This window comes from Schistocerca gregaria, chromosome 2, assembly GCF_023897955.1.
Source record: "Schistocerca gregaria isolate iqSchGreg1 chromosome 2, iqSchGreg1.2, whole genome shotgun sequence".
NCBI lineage: Eukaryota > Metazoa > Arthropoda > Insecta > Orthoptera > Acrididae > Schistocerca > Schistocerca gregaria.
In genome coordinates this window covers 228,721,036-228,738,091 of record NC_064921.1, presented here as the reverse complement: position 1 = coordinate 228,738,091, position 17,056 = coordinate 228,721,036, and the positions used below count along the sequence as shown (strand labels likewise).

The 17,056-nt window shown below is 37.9% G+C and overlaps 1 protein-coding gene across 3 annotated transcripts in view; it reads right to left on the bottom strand.

The window, feature by feature from the left end:
* Positions 1-16,842, bottom strand: part of LOC126336747 (protein bric-a-brac 1-like) — a 174,579-nt gene extending 157,737 nt beyond the window's left edge. Inside the window, exons 1-2 of one of the 3 annotated variants that reach the window (XM_050000748.1) lie at positions 16,640-16,842; positions 11,941-12,146 (exon numbers count right to left, since the gene is read on the bottom strand). In XM_050000748.1, coding sequence (XP_049856705.1) covers positions 11,941-12,123 — 183 coding nt within the window. In that variant the 5' untranslated portion in view covers positions 12,124-12,146; positions 16,640-16,842. The remainder of the gene's footprint in view (positions 1-11,940; positions 12,147-16,639) is intronic. The other 2 variants (XM_050000746.1, XM_050000747.1) reach the window with 2 other exon arrangements.
* Between the last annotated feature and the right edge of the window lie 214 nt (positions 16,843-17,056).

Here is a 17,056-nt window from a genome sequence, read left to right as displayed (position 1 = left end):
CTGGGAAAAGGTGTCATGGGATCAAAGGAAGATTTACGTAATCGGCTTTGTGAACATAATTCCAACCAAACATTCAGGGAAGATCACTGGTGAATTATCTGAGAAAAAATCAAGTATGCCAAACAGTATTTCTCAATGCTATTGGCATTAAAGAACAGACAGTGTGATACTGACTGGAGCCTGGGACGAGCCCTGATTTAGAATTGTCATGTTCCTGAATAAAACAAACAAAGAATAAACATGAGAAAAGTTTTGTAAAACAATTCCTCGACTGCCTTCCAAAACTGCCAACACATTACTGGAGGAAGCCCTCCTCCAAGCTGTATCTTGAGCCTATTCTACAAAGTAAACAACAGCTGTATGGATTCTACACCAAAAAATGTAGTAAGGAATGGGTTTCACCAATAAATCTTGCCACATTAACATGACTTTCAAAAAGGGTAACCTTAGCTTATTTTCCCCCAAAAAAGACTAGTGTGTCTTATGTTGTTATTGTAGTTACAGGCTCAGAAACTCAAGTTAAGATATGTGGAAGCCGCACATACAACAGAAAGAGCATTCAAGGTTGCAGAAAGGCATCCAGCATATACTCTGCACAGTCTACACCATGAACTTACAGGCCATGAAAGTAGCACCACTTTTACAGGCAATTGCAGTTTATTATAAAACAAAATTGGCTGTCCATAACTTTACAATGTATAATTTAGAAAGTCATTGTGCAGTGTGTTACTGGTTTGATGGAAAGCAAGGTGAATTGGTTGCTTTGTGTATCACAGACAACTGTCCAAAATGATTAAGGAAAATCCTGTCCCAGTCATTTTGCATTCTGATGGCTGCGTGTATTGGAGTAAAAACATGATACTTTCAAACGGTCTTTTAAGATTAGCAACTGAATTGATTCAAGAGCATTTATTATGTAAAAATTTTGGGAGAAAAGTCGTACTCAGATGGAGCATTCACTTTGCAGTCCCATCGAGTGCAAGCTCAAAGGAAGTGAAGTTACAGTTCCTAGCCAATATGCCTCAGTATTTAAAGAGGTGAGAAGAAAGCCAGAACCTTGTGAAATTGATTAGCTAGATAATTTCTTTTTCTCTAACTGCGCAGAGAAAAGTTTGTGGCTGTACCACTCAATCAGGCCTGGTACAGCTAAAAAGAATGAGACAACAGTTATGGACCTGAGGGTGATGCACTACCATACAAACTGTATTTTTTACTACAAGTGTACTTTCAATGAAATGTGGCAAGAAATACTAAGATGTCCGAGAAAAATTCTGGAAAACTTTGCTTCCTGAAACTATACAAAGAAAGCCAAATGGAATCATTTATGACAACTTAAAGCTGTTGTTCCCAAGGATTGTTATTATGACAACATTATTTACGAATGATGGTCATCTTGGACGTTACTATTTCAGGAGTGACAGTGACGTGTAGTTCTTTGTTCCGCCATTTTCTCTTGAATAAATCTACAGACATTATCAGATCTATGTAAACCATGTGCTTATTTGAGGTTGTTTCTGTGAAAAGTCTTTCTAAAATGATGCTGTTACTGTTTTTTCAGCACCAAAAACAACATAAAAGTGGTAAGTCTTACAAGAGACTGATAAACAAATACTGTGTAATTAACATTCCTCTTCCACAAAAATCTACACAATTCTGTTTATCTGCCAGAATTAAACTTTCTAGAGAGTATTATCTTTGTTTCACTTTTTGTTACAATCTAGAAAATCACTGTAGTGAAGCAATGCAAATTTTGTGTCCTTTTGAAACATATCATATACACTCCTGGAAATGGAAAAAAGAACACATTGACACCGGTGTGTCAGACCCACCATATTTGCTCCAGACACTGCGAGAGGGCTGTACAAGCAATGATCACACGCACGGCACAGTGGACACACCAGGAACCGTGGTGTTGGCCGTCGAATGGCGCTAGCTGCGCAGCATTTGTGCACCGCCGCCGTCAGTGTCAGCCAGTTTGCCGTGGCATACGGAGCTCCATCGCAGTCTTTAACACTGGTAGCATGCCGCGACAGCGTGGACGTGAACCGTATGTGCAGTTGACGGACTTTGAGCGAGGGCGTATAGTGGGCATGCGGGAGGCCGGGTAGACGTACCGCCGAATTGCTCAACACGTGGGGCGTGAGGTCTCCACAGTACATCGATGTTGTCGCCAGTGGTCGGCGGAAGGTGCATGTGCCCGTCGACCTGGGACCGGACCGCAGCGACGCACGCCAAGACCGTAGGATCCTACGCAGTGCCGTAGGGGACCGCACCGCCACTTCCCAGCAAATTAGGGACACTGTTGCTCCTGGGGTATCGGCGAGGACAATTCGCAACCGTCTCCATGAAGCTGGGCTACGGTCCCGCACACCGTTAGGCCGTCTTCCGCTCACGCCCCAACATCGTGCAGCCCGCCTCCAGTGGTGTCACGACAGGCGTGAATGGAGGGACGAATGGAGACGTGTCGTCTTCAGCGATGAGAGTCGCTTCTGCCTTGGTGCCAATGATGGTCGTATGCGTGTTTGGCGCCGTGCAGGTGAGTGCCACAATCAGGACTGCATACGACTGAGGCACACAGGGCCAACACCCGGCATCATGGTGTGGGGAGCGATCTCCTACACTGGCCGTACACCTCTGGTGATCGTCGAGGGGACACTGAATAGTGCACGGTACATCCAAACCGTCATCGAACCCATCGTTCTACCATTCCTAGACCGGCAAGGGAACTTGCTGTTCCAACAGGACAATGCATGTCCGCATGTATCCCGTGCCACCCAACATGCTCTAGAAGGTGTAAGTCAACTACCCTGGCCAGCAAGATCTCCGGATCTGCCCCCCATTGAGCATGTTTGGGACTAGATGAAGCGTCGTCTCACGCGGTCTGCACGTCCAGCACGAACGCTGGTCCAACTGAGGCGCCAGGTGGAAATGGCATGGCAAGCCGTTCCACAGGACTACATCCAGCATCTCTACAATCGTCTCCATGGGAGAATAGCAGCCTGCATTGCTGCGAAAGGTGGACATACACTGTACTAGTGCAGACATTGTGCATGCTCTGTTGCCTGTGTCTATGTGCATGTGGTTCTGTCAGTGTGATCATTTGATGTATCTGACCCCAGGAATGTGTCAATAATGTTTCCCCTTCCTGGGACAATGAATTCACGGTGTTCTTATTTCAATTTCCAGGAGTGTATTTTAGAGTTTTTTTTCTCTCCTGTGAAATTTGAGTTTTTGCTACTTACGTAGTTTTGTTCCTTCACCGACAATATGACAAGCAGTGTTTTTTTAGGGTTTTGTTTCTCAAATGGAAAAAACAGGCCATTTACAGTATCAATTTGTTGTTCCTCTGTCTCCCAACAGTTAATATCTGTTTTCCTCATGAACAGGTAAAGGTATCAAATTGAGATTTATGTTAAACTCTAAGGTGTCTGGTCCCTTGGCAGTGTAAAAAATTTAAGCTCCTAAGTTAAATGCAATCAAAAGGTGCAGCCAATTATGTCACATATTTTTTGATACAAACTCGCTCTTCAAAGCCTATTGGGTACTTCCTGGTTGATCTAGAATCATGAAATTTGGTAAAAAGCAGGGTTTCGTAGTACCAGTAAGGCTGTCTGGCTCTTTTTCTCGAGGGTTGTTAGTAGAAAACTTTGTGGAAACTGAGTCACCAGCCTTTCAAAATCTATCAATTTCAGCATGGGTATCCACAGAAACTTGTCCAAGGGGAAGGGATTGCAAATTTTAAAATTTATAATTTTTTGTTTTATTTTTTATTCATTTTATAATACTGACTGAATACATGTCATGACCCAAGAACTAGATTTTGCACCGTGTTCACTGAGCTATGATATAAAGCTAGAAATTATTCACAGAAGTTTATTCATTTACCATTAATGATAAGTTCGCACCGAAGAATGACTGATCCTATTGGGCATGCATGAAAACAACTACAAAAAATGCACTAATTAATACACCTGAAAAAGTACTTGTAAAAAGAAACACCACGCTTTTCTGTCCTTAGCCACTTGGTTTACAAAGCCCCACATTTGATTAGGTTATTAAATTTAATGGATTATTCTTATGGCTTCTGTTTTTTAATGTAAACTGGTATGAGCAAAGTTTCACCAAATGTGTTTTGGGCACAACATTTTTTGGATTGTTCACGAAAAGTGCATTCTAAACCCAACATCCAACTTTACAAATGTGGTGAACTTCCACAAATCATCCTCAAACGGTATGTATAACTTCCTCTTCACAGCCCAGGAATAAATCAAGACGGTCTTCATCTTCTCAGTCTGATAACATTCTGCAACCATGCCAACTGGCTTACTGAATTCTTAACTCCATGAGTGAACATTCTGCTATACTGCTTCCGACATAGTCTGAGAAGGTGTCAACCTCTGAAGAGGATAACTTTTTGACCTTGATATTTCACACTTTTTTGCTTTTTTAGCCCTGAAAAGGCATTATTCTGATTTTGACACTTGGATTTGTGTTCAAAAATGGGGCATAAATGAGAACACCTAGGGTATCAGATGGCCACTTCCTTCACAGTCAGCTGGCATCATTTTGCCATGTAAAACTAGATGCAGAGTCAGCATCCATCACTGGTTTTGTTCAGCCATGTGAAAACGTGAACTATGTGATTAAGTTGTGCTTGTAAGAATCAGGGATGGCTGGATGTCAGGCAGGTATAACAATCACATTTACAAACTGCTTCTGAGAGAGGAGAGGTTGTAGTGGTAATTGGTGTTGGACTCTGCATTGGGTGTCTAATGCCAACTCAGTAAGTTCTGAAGAGCGAGTGACAAAACGAAGTTCGAGTACCTACTTCGAATGTCATCTGTAAAAGTCTTCATTGAACTGTACACAAAAAACTAAGTATCTGCACTGAAATGTAGGACAGCACACAAAAAGCTGCCACTCTAAGGAAACAGCATTAAATTTCTTGTGAACAGCACTATAAGCATACAAACCAAAATTATGTAGCATTTCCAAAGTTGCAATATTTCTTGTTACACACAGTTTCAGTAACTCTGCAGTTTTGTAGAATCTCAATCAGTCCTAAAAACGCACCAGAATTTAAAATTTAATATAAAGTGCGAACCCCAGCAGATCCCAGGGAGGGACCCCCCACCCCCAAATTGGCACTTTCTGATTTTCAGATTCACCATTCCATTCTACAATTAGCAATGTGGGTTGCAAATTGATAATCATGCTATATCCACTTCTACAGTGGGTTTACTCATTTACATGATTTTTCCCCCTACTTGCAGTACGAATTTAAGTGAAAAATTTTTACACCACAGAGAGTGAGATACCAATGGGCCTAAATTTCTTTTGCCTCCTTTCTCACGCAGGAGAATACTGTAATTATTATTGCAGTCTGGGGAAATGTCTTTCTCCACAGACATTCTGCAAATAGTTTTTCCAATATTTTTGTATTACTTTGCTTCCACTTTTAACTGTTCCTACCAAGAGACTATCACTTGCAGATGCTTTTCTTTTTTTATACCTTGAACTGCTTTGTATTGACTGTCTGCCAGCACTTCCAAAACATTGTTTCATTCAGTATTAACTGTTCGGATTCTGATACACCATTTGAAACACACAAATATTTACAGAAATCTTGAAAGAGTTGTATATTCTCTCTCTCTCTCTCTCTCTCTCTCTCTCTCTCTCTCTCTCTCTCTCTCTCACATCAATCACTGTGCCATCTGCCATAATGAAATGTGATGTCTTCCCGACATCAGTTTCTAGTCTCCTCCCCTCCACAATGTTCTTTATTGTTATGAATTCTTGTTCTTGAATAATTTCTAAATAGTTTTATTTCATTCTACATATTCTAACATTCCTATTAGTGCCTGCTTGAAACTCTCGCCTTCCTTTTCCATCTCCCTCCTTCACACTAACAGCATTGTTTGTTGTTTGCCTTTACGTCTAAACCTATGGGGATTAAGTTCTCCCTCGTCCTCCTCTTTTTAATTTTTCCGCCTCTTCTCATTTCATCTCAGCTCCTGATTGTACTATCCCATGCAATTCTCATTTTTCTTCCCCTCAATTTGTCTTTACTTCTGAATATGTTCTATCATATCCAGGCAGAGCTTGTCACCTACGTACTGTCTTTTGCCTCCTACACACACTGATTTCTGCTGACAGATGAACTTCATAGTGGCACAGCAATCCCACAAAGTGCCATTTCACTGGCTGCTTTCAGCTCTTGGAAATGAACCCAGACATAATTAGTATTGATAGTTCTGTTCAGCATATTTTTCCGCAACTCTTTGTGTTATGCGAAGTTTACTAATAGATTCCATACTCTTGCAGCTCTAGTAATGCAAACGATACCATTCTGCAGCAATTTTGTGCAGATCCCAAAAGTTCACATGCAATTTTTGGGATGGTTGGAAACTGTTCCGTCTGTTTGGGCCTGTTACTAGATCTTGACCACTGTATATCCTCCTCTGAGCAGGTGGCTAATTCAGTCCAGGATGGTGTCTGTCTATATGAACATAGAATGTTTTGGTCGTGGCACACTGACACTCGCTGTTCACCCAGGTTTGAATCCTATGACCCATTGAGTCGTGGACCAGTAAGGCATAGCACTAACTCCAAAAATTTTCAAAAGTCCTCTGTAAATATTCCCTCATGTTCCAAACATGCTGATGCAAAAATAATACGTACTCCAGATGACTTGCAAAGACTGCTGCTAACAGTTCAACTTACACTGCAATTTCTATGAGTTGGGTTTGAAATTTTGGATACAGTGCTGCCATCTTGAGACATCCACGTAAAACTCAGGTATTGATATCACATTGCCACATTAAAATTTTTCACTGTGGTTTCAGGCCTGTAGGGCTGAGCAGAAGTTGTATTTTAAATCTCAGCTCCAAACAAGCAAAATATAATGAAATTTAAAACTTTCTGGTGTACTGACTGTTCCCTGAAATTTTGGCCAGCTGTGAGATGTCTGCAACTTGCTGCCACAATATTTCAGTGCAGAGTCTTCTGACCATCTCCATGTGTATACTGAGAAAAGTTCACTGAGATCCCATATTTAACACCCTACTGACTTAAGTGCAAGAACTTCTGCTATAATGAAACTTCCTGGCAGATTAAAACTGTGTACCGGACCGAGACTTGAACTTGGGACTTTTGGCTTCTGCAGGCAAATGTTCTACCAACTGAGCTACCCAAGAATGACTCAAGAACTGTCCTTACAGTTTTAATCTTGCCAGTACCTTGTCTCCTATCTTCCTTTCACTCTGGACTTCTGCTATAAATCTGTGCACTCATGTCTCAAATCAAGTGTCTTCACACAGTAAAATTGGAGAACAACACCAGCTGTGTAAAGCATGAAGTTTTTCTACAACATTATTCTATGCAGAATTTGACTGTAAGCCACAGTCTTGACTGAAAAGGCACAGAGAGAGTGATTCCCATTGATTCATTGAGTATGGTGCATAGTCAGTGTCATTCTGTGATTTTACTGTGCAAAGAAAATTGATTTAACGCTATGGAGGCTAGGTTGCACCGTGTAGAGCGCACAGCACCGACCTGCAGCAAAGTGCATACGCTCAAGCAGCAAATGCACAACAGTAACTGGAACATCAGGCATGTGCCACTAGGGTCTTAAATATGGGAGCTAAGGGAATTTTCATAAGAATTCACCTGAAATTGACAGAAGATGCTGTGCCAAAAAAATTATGGCTGCAAGCTGCAGACATCTGGCAGTTCACCCAAAAATTCATGGAACAATAAAAATAATATAGCAACACCAAGTAAAATTTTACTGATCAATGCTGTCCCACTCAGAGCAATAGAATGATATATAGAAGGACCAAAAATCGATACATATTCTAAGATGGGCCTAGCCTTCCCATTCCTATCAGGAATTCCTTTCTCATGTCAACATTCTCTGGTCAATATACAGGGTGGTCCATCTGAAGTTTCGGATGAGATTATCTCAAAAACTATACATCCGGTAAAAATAGTGGGTACTACAAGTTTGTAAGCTCAACTTGGGTTGGGCAGGGGGTAACTTTTAAATCTTAAATGGAAACACCCATTTTTATAGCAGATTCGGATTATCCATAAAAAAAAAAGTAATCAAGTTCTGTGTGAAATATTTTTTAAAACCATTGACAGATGGCACTGAAACCAATAAACATTAAAATTGGGGAAGAACTCTGATTTATTTAGAATGATCTGAGAAGGACACATCAAATCAATACAAAACATGCACCAATTCTTTCATTATATCAAATTAAGCTATTTTGTTACAAAATGTATCCAACCCTCAACAGTTTTTGATGGCAGGAGGTGGAATGGTATTAAAATCTCTTTAGGGAACTCTTCACACATGCATTACTCACCCGACTGTGGCGCTACAGTGGCCAAACTGCGAACTATGGCTCAGTATAAAGGTCGGTGCAATGCGATCAGATGTCACTTCACTTATGAACCGTAATCAACTGACAAAAGTAAATTATTCTTTAGTGAAACATGGCTCACTATCCTCCAACAGAGATTGTTGATATGATGTTAATTCTAGGTAAATGCCAGAACAATTACGCTGCAGTTGCGCAATTTTATGCGCATCATTTCCCAAACAGATGACATCCAAGCAAAAACATTATTCGAAATTGCACTCAATGAGCTCGAAATGGATACATGCACTATCCACCTCGTCAAAGCGAATACAGTGAAAATGACACTCAAAACCTTACTGTACTTGCCTGTGTTCAACTGGATCCTGAAATTAGTAGTTGTGCGATTCAGAGACAAACTGGAATACCAAAATCAACTTTTTTGAGGATTTTGAAGATGCACAAATATCATGTCACATTGACACAGGCATTAATGCCGAAAGATATTCAAATATGCGTGCATTTCTGCCAATGGGCCTTGGAAATGATAAGAGGTGACCATGAGTTTTTAGATATGTTATGTTCACCAATGAAGCTACATTCAAAAACAATGGTGAGTTAAATTGTCATGATTGGTTCCCTCTCAATTCACACTGGTACAGACCCGTTGACAATCAACACAAATGGTCGTTAATGGTCTGGTGTGGAATTTTAAAATCGTTATTTGATAGGACCATTTTTTTTTTTTACTGAAGTGTTACTGTGGAATCTTTCTTACATTTCCTCCGCGATGATTTGTTGGAGCTAATGGAAGATGTTGATTTGGAAACTAGGCAATGAACGAGGCTCCAACAGGTTGGAGCAGCTCCCCATTATGCTAAAAATGTGCAGAATGTTTTAAATTTATATACCTGGTTGGTGGATAGGACGCGCCGGACCAATTCAGTGGCCTCCACGTTCACCAGACCTTACATCTCCTGATTTTTTTATTGTGAGGTTATTTAAAAAAATGTTGTTTATGAAAGATAGCCAACAACCCAAAACGATGTGGAGCAACACACTCGAAGAACTTGTGCAGCCATACCACGGGATGTGCTGCTCAAAACTGTGGATAACTTTCGCAGACGACTGACTTTATGCATTGAAGCAAATGGGGATGATTTTGAACAATTTCTTCATGGCTAATTACATTAATTAAGCACCCCAAATTGTGAGAGGCAAGGGGATTCCTGGGTAACGCTGAAAGCAGGATACAGTACATTTTGTACACAAACAGCTTAATTTGGCTTAATGAAAAAATTGGTGCACATTTTTTATCGATTTGATGCGTCTTTCTCAGATATTTCTAAATAAATCAGAGTTCTTTCCCAATTTTACTTTTTTCTCGAATTCAGTGCCATCTATCAATGGTTTAATTTTTTTTAGTCCAAACTTGATTACTTTTTTTACGCAGAATCCAAATCTGCAATAAAAATGGGTATTTCCATTTAAGATTTAAATGGGGTCATGTGCAGTATCATTTGATGTTCCCCTTTGAGCTTATGAATTTGTCTTACCCACTACATTAGACCAATGTATAGTTTTCGAGATAATCTCATCCGAACCTGTAGTGAATTTTTAACTTTCTGGACTTTATACTGTTATGTCTATACCCATTTCCAGTAGTAAACTGCCCTTCAAAAAAACTGCTACAAATGAGTTTACTATTTCAGATAAAATTTCATGTCAATATGTTACCTGATTTATATTAGCAAACAAGGGGAGTAAGCTGTTTTTTAATTACCCAACTTTGAAATTTTCTGATATGAACTATGCAGCCATGATGCACCGCAGTCTTGAAAATTTACTTCTCTCAATTTCTGAAAAGCTAAGATTTTTATTTATTATGGTTATGTAAAACGATAGCTCTACTTGAGAGCTATCCAAAAACCAACAGCAATATCTTATTCAAAGAAATTTGTTTATAATTAAATAAAACATAATTTAAATTTCTGTACTGTAAAACTCATTAAAACTGTATATGAAACTAAGTAAACTCTTCCAAATTGCATATCAAAACATTTAGGGCAATATGGGGCCCATTTTTTGAGGCCTGTTTGGATGGAGTAAGTCTTGGATATACTCACTACAATTTTCCAAAATATTTAATTTTGTTTTAGATAACAGTAATGGAAATTCCTGGATGGAGCCATTGCAATAATTCAAAAGGATAGGCTACGCAGCTGTTTAAAAAACGATGGATGACAATATACTGAAGGAAACATACTTTCATAGAAAAAATATTTTACTTTATCTGGAGTGCACATGTTACTCTGTTACTTCAAGAGGATTCTGTGCCCTAACTTTTGAAAGTAAAGCTTTGCAGACTAACTGATTTTATTTCATACACAATAAAAAAATGAAAGTTATCTAAAATCATTCTCACATGGAAAATGTTTGTTTTTATATCAGAAATAAGTGATTACTTCAGGAACGTAGACTGAAAGTAAACTGAAATTTGACAATTTTTTCTCTGTGGTATAATGGTTATGTCAAATAAAAATCAAAACAAAAAGCAGCTGCAAATGCTAGTTATAATACAAAAACTTGTTATTGCTGAAAGAACAAAGTAGAAGACACTAGAAAGAGCAAAATATGCCAATCTGAAGAAATACTCATTCACAGCAGTATGGCCACAAAACAATACCAATTTGTGACAAGCAGAAATTTTTCTGCTAGGTGGACTGGCTTTTGCATGTCCAGGAGAGCAGTACTGTCTTCATCCACAAGTACTCACATACATTTTAGAATAAAATCTGATTTTTGTTACCCATATAATACCAAAAATTAAAACTATTGAGCTTTGGACCAATTATTAACAACATTGGTCTTACAATAACTCAGGTTGAATGCCTCTATGTAGTGTTGTTTCTGCAGTGCAGCTTACTAATGCCTTTATACGAACAATACAGGATTTGTTTTGGAAAAATAAGTTTTACAACTACAGTTTATCATTTCTATGTTATTTATTCAGATTCAATTTCTTTTCCACTAGTTTTGTGGTCACTGTTCCATTTTCAAGTGCAAATTCTTATACACAGTCAAGCTGAGTCCTGGCATCTACCAGTGACCAATGATGATGCGAGGTTTCAGACTGACAGCTTAGATGATAACAAAAAAAAAAAAAAGAGGGGGGGGGGGCTTAAGAATGGGGCCCCAACCCCAAAACCAACCACAAAGAAATGAAATATAAACAAATAAAATTGAAACGATGAAGCTAGCTGCAGAACTTCCACTGCCACAACTAATACTTTGTCAGCTATGGGCCTGCAAAGACGATTCTTCTTCAAAAATAATGAAGAAGATTATGGAAAACTTGTATTTTATTATACAATATAATGATATTCATCAACAATGAAATTGCTTTTTCAAATTTCTTCCACTTACTGTCAAACTGAATGGTTACTTATAAATGTAACTTTCATTCCCATCGCAAAAACTAAAATCTAATAATGATACCCATTGCTAGTAGCTACTGAATGTATCATTTTCTAACTCATTCTCATTGTTAATGAATAAATTTAAAATAACATACCTGAAATACTTTCCTGAAGAAAGGACTACATGCTGACAAAATCACTTTGTGGGCACGAAGACATTGCCCATCACTTGCTAAGGTTACATCAACAAGGCCTTGTTCTTCCCACAAACTTTCGAAGCTTGTAACTATATTTGACTGGAAACTATTCCATTTTAAGCAGATCTGCTGTCCAGCCATCTCTAAAATAATTCTTTTCTGGACTGAAAAAAAGCAAAAATCCTTTTAGTATACAATCATAGGATGAGCTAGAGTCCTTTATTATATGGCCTCAAATATTTATCATGGATGAGACGAGAGCAAAGAGAGCCACTTGAAAAGGAAGTTTAATTCACTATGAAATTGTTCTACTCAACTTTCCTTCACTTAATTAGTTCAATAAATCATCTACACACGAAATTAGAAAATATGCACAATATTACAATTCTGGAGGAAATGATCCTTCCTAAAATTGGAAAATTGTAAGTAATTCAGAATAAAGGTACAGTTGGCAATTTCCATAGGCGTGGGGGATAGCGGAATGCCTGCAAAATATTGTGAGTTTGTGGAAATAAAATACTTAGGATGGGCCAAAACTGGGAGCCACACCCATCACCACAACAAGTGATGCATCTGGATCAATTCTGGGCAACCCAAACCAACATGCAATGTGAATTGGAGTAACATGCAAACCAAGAAAGAAATACTGGTTCAGAATGATATATATACAAACACTGATAATGGCTGGAAAATTCAAACAACTAGCAGTCATGCTCAATTCAATACAAATTTAAATAGTGGAATTACAAGAAAACCATGCCACTGATGAAGAAATACAAGATTCAGTAAATATAGAAAACTCAGAAAGACATAAGAAAAGAAACGCAAGAAACCCATGCCACACCTAGTAATTGTATTCATAATTAATGAATTAATATTAGACTCAGTACTAAATCTTTGGAAAGTCAGTCTCACCATACAATTCAATGCACAAATAAGAGGTACCCATCAATTAATACATGTCCACCAATAAAACAGAACAACAGAACGGAGAAAGTAAAATTGTTTTTGGAACAATTGGAAGATCTAGACGACGCTGCAGACAAAATTTAAAAATTTCAGTGGGAGATTTTACTGCTCTGATTGTTAGAGAATAGATATTCAAAATGATTCATTGACATCTATACTCTAAAAACCATTGTAAAATAGTGTGCATTTTCTATTGTATCATTTGTTAGTGTTTTTTCTTGTTCCATTTGTATATTGAACAATAGAAGAATGATTGCTTAAGCATCTTTGTGCTCACCATAATTAGTCTAATCTTATCTTTGTAGTCCCTACAGAGGGTTATGTAGAGATCTTTAGGACATTCCTAGATCTCTCACTTTATACTGGTGTTTGAAACTTTTTAAGAAGCCTTTCACAGGGTAGTTAGCAGCTATCTTCAAGTAGCTACCAGTTCAGGTTTTCCAGAATCCCCATGATGCTCTTTCATCAGTCAAAAAATCTGTGACCATTCATGAAGCTCTTCTTTGTATATGTTAAATATTCCCTATTAGTCCTATTTGCTATGGACCCCACATGCTAGAGCAATATTCTAGAATGGATAGCTCTAGTGATTTGCAAGCACTCTTCTTTCTAGACCTATTGCATTTTCCCATCATCCTACTAATAAATCGAAGTCTGCCATCTGCTTTACCAATGACCAATCCTATGTAATCATTATGTTCCATAACTGTACAGACTGTTACACCCACAGTAGCTTAGTTGTACGACTCAGGTTATTGTGGCTCACTGATATTGTAGTCAAAGGATTTGGAATCTCATCAAGATCTGATGAAGAAGCGTTTTTCATACAGTACTATATTACAAATAATTGCATCATCTGCAAAAAGTCTGTTACTATTAATATTGTCTGCTAGATCATTAACATACAACATGAACAATAAAGGTCTGAATAGCCCACACTTTTATTATTAAACTTTGGTATTGTAATGGACTGTTGGCATCTATCCAGCGCAAACAAGAACAAACGTGAAGGCAGAAGAGAAAAAACTGAAAATTACCACAAGAAAATACCAAAAGCCTCAACAAAATTCGCAAAATCATCTCCAAAAACCACAGAAATCACTCGATATGATTGTATAATTTCAACAAATCATGTGATAAACAACAGAACAATGTTGCAAAGACATAATTACTGTACAAGTTAAAATAAATTAATATAGAAACTGACATTTTCCTTTGAGTAATAAAAATACCATTACCGGCCAAAAATAAGTGAAACCAAATTCCTAAAGTTGACAGAAAAGGAACTTATGACAGAAATAATGCAGCTCCTACAAGAGAACTTGAGTTTTAAAAGAAACACCAACTTGAAACAAAAGAGTTACTACCCATACAACAAAACTAATCTCATTTAAAGTAGCCCCACACCTTGGTTGAAACAAAACCAATCATACTCATACCTCATTTTGCCAACCCAGTTCAACAATTCAATCCCTCCCCCTAACACTTTCCACCCCCAAATATATAATCCACAACTCCAAACTCCAACAAAACAACAGAAAAAATTATGAAAAAACTATCAGTAAACAAAATTCAGTAACACGAACCTAGCTCCCACCATTCACTGCACTACCCTTGGCCTATAAATCCCTCCCCAAATAACTTAGTATGATTTGAAATCATAACCTTACCAACCTCACCTTAAACAACAGCACTCAAAGCCAAAGATATACAATACTGAACCCCCCCCCCCCCCTCTCCACTATATGAAGAGCAGCAGCAGTCTGTTCTCATAATATTATTAATCATGATTTTTGTTGATGATCTAAGTTCAAATGAACAAACCTTACTGTTTGCAGATAAAATAACCTTGTTCTCAACTGAGAAGTTTGATGTTTAGGGAATATGACAACCAGATATCCTGTTCAATGAGGTCAAGTAGTAGTTTAAAATAAATATGCTGAAAAGAAATGAAAACAAAACAGAGGACAATATGTAATGTCCACTAGAGCTTGGCTGATTTAGGAGCCTTTATCATTCACAGTAGACTAACTCAAAAACAGTTCACTGTTTAAGGCTGTGCCAATTTTTGGCAAGCCCTCTACATGAGGGGACTACATAACATTATAATATAAAGGTACTTGCTAAGACTATATTACAAAGTGTTTCGCAGCCATACAGTACCCGTGACAACCATGAACTACTGCTACACAGCATGTACTCAGGAATTGACGTGTGGTGTGTGGTGTGGAAAGAGGATCAATACTTCAAGTAAAAAGATGAATTATTATACATGCCTCATCTTTACACCAAGAGTTTTGACTGTCTTCAGCCAAAACACATTCAGCTGCTTTATGTCAATAAGCTGAACACTCACAACAGTAACAAGAGACTCCAAATTCATCATCTCAACACTCAGAATAAGGGCAGTGGGATAAGGCTAAGATGACAATTAAACCAGACAAAACGAGCTATGTGGTCGTCAAAACGTTGGTTCAGCAGTGAACTGCGTTTAGTCACATTGTATGGAACAACTCAAATAAGAAACACTGAGAGACCTAAAAGAGTGACTCTCATACACGAAGCACAATCTTTTTCTTCTTCATTGATAACAGAATAGTGTGAAGGTAGATTCAAAATGTGTACTTATTTATGAATGTGTTACTGGATTAAAAAATGATTAACAAGCCCTATTTGCGTAACATGTAACTGCAGCCCAAATTAAAATCTGTATATCATAAAACCAATAAAATGTATGCTTAGACACCTGATTTACCACACATCGGACGCCTCTAAATCAATTAACTGCGGGATTCCCACCACTCAAAAACTGCTTCATAAATATGGTAGAACATAGGGAAGTAAAGACAACAAACACAACTTATATATTATGCCACAAAATGTCATATTTTGTTAAAGTTTACCAAATAGCGTTCACCCATGCATTAACTCATTCCGGCTTTTCAGAAAAGATTATCTAGTGAAAGAGAAAAGAGACTATAACGTGGTAAATACTAGCGATTCAAAATTGTAACTGATTTACTGGCCAGTCAACATACTGTGCTGTGTTAAAGTTGATGACAATGTAATGGCAGCGACACCAATAGACAAAAACTGATGGATGAGGTGACGGTTTATTCAATCTCAAGGAGGCACAATTACGAAGCCACCCGAATAAAATGATATATTGTAAAAGAAAACAAGGTGTGTGTAAGACACGCGGAAAGGACGAAAATTTATGTCACTATAAATAAACACCCAAAAGAACAACTTACCTTTTTTGCCTAGTGAACAATTACTCTGCACTTGTAAACAATATGACTCTAGGATCGGTTATAATTTCATCTGCCGCTGCGTTATTTTTCAATGGCTCTTGCATTTTTTATTATTGTTGCAATAAACAGAAATTGTACGTAATTTGAGGTTCTTGAAAACGTGAATATATAATTTTAAAAAAGAGGCCGTGGTTTATCAACCCGGTAGCGCCACTATGGCATTCGATCACAAAGTTCAAATACTTTTCGTTAACGAAATTAGTAACCACCTGTTATCTACAGACACCCAGAATGTCATACGAAAGGGCTCATTCCACAAACACGTTCGTTTACCTTTTCATAAACATATAAGTATCTCCAATAACAAACATTGCAGACTATTTAAACGTAGAAAAATATTCATATGACCTATGTTACCAACGGCATTTTTTTACCTCATTTAAAACATGTAGACAAAATTATGTTTCCGTTTTCAGGGATGAAACTTTACATCACAACAAACATACAAAAATTATATACACAATCCCACTTTCATCGTTTTGACAGGCTGCAACCAAAGTTTATTGACAACGTAGTTCAGAGATGGAGCACAGGGTGTGCGTGAGGTTAACCTCCTTGGTTGCAGAGATTGGCATCCCTGGTAACGCCAATTGCTTGCTTGGGCAAACACTTTTAAAAAGACGCAAGATATTGAGTGTTGCACATCAAGAGGTACAAAACCGTGATAAGCGTAAAACATGTAGTAGCAGTAGTAGCATTTTTATTTATTTATTATATTATCCATCTTTAGGCATTAAAATGCAATTTATGTCGTTATTTGTGTACATATACAGTTTACATAACTAACAGAA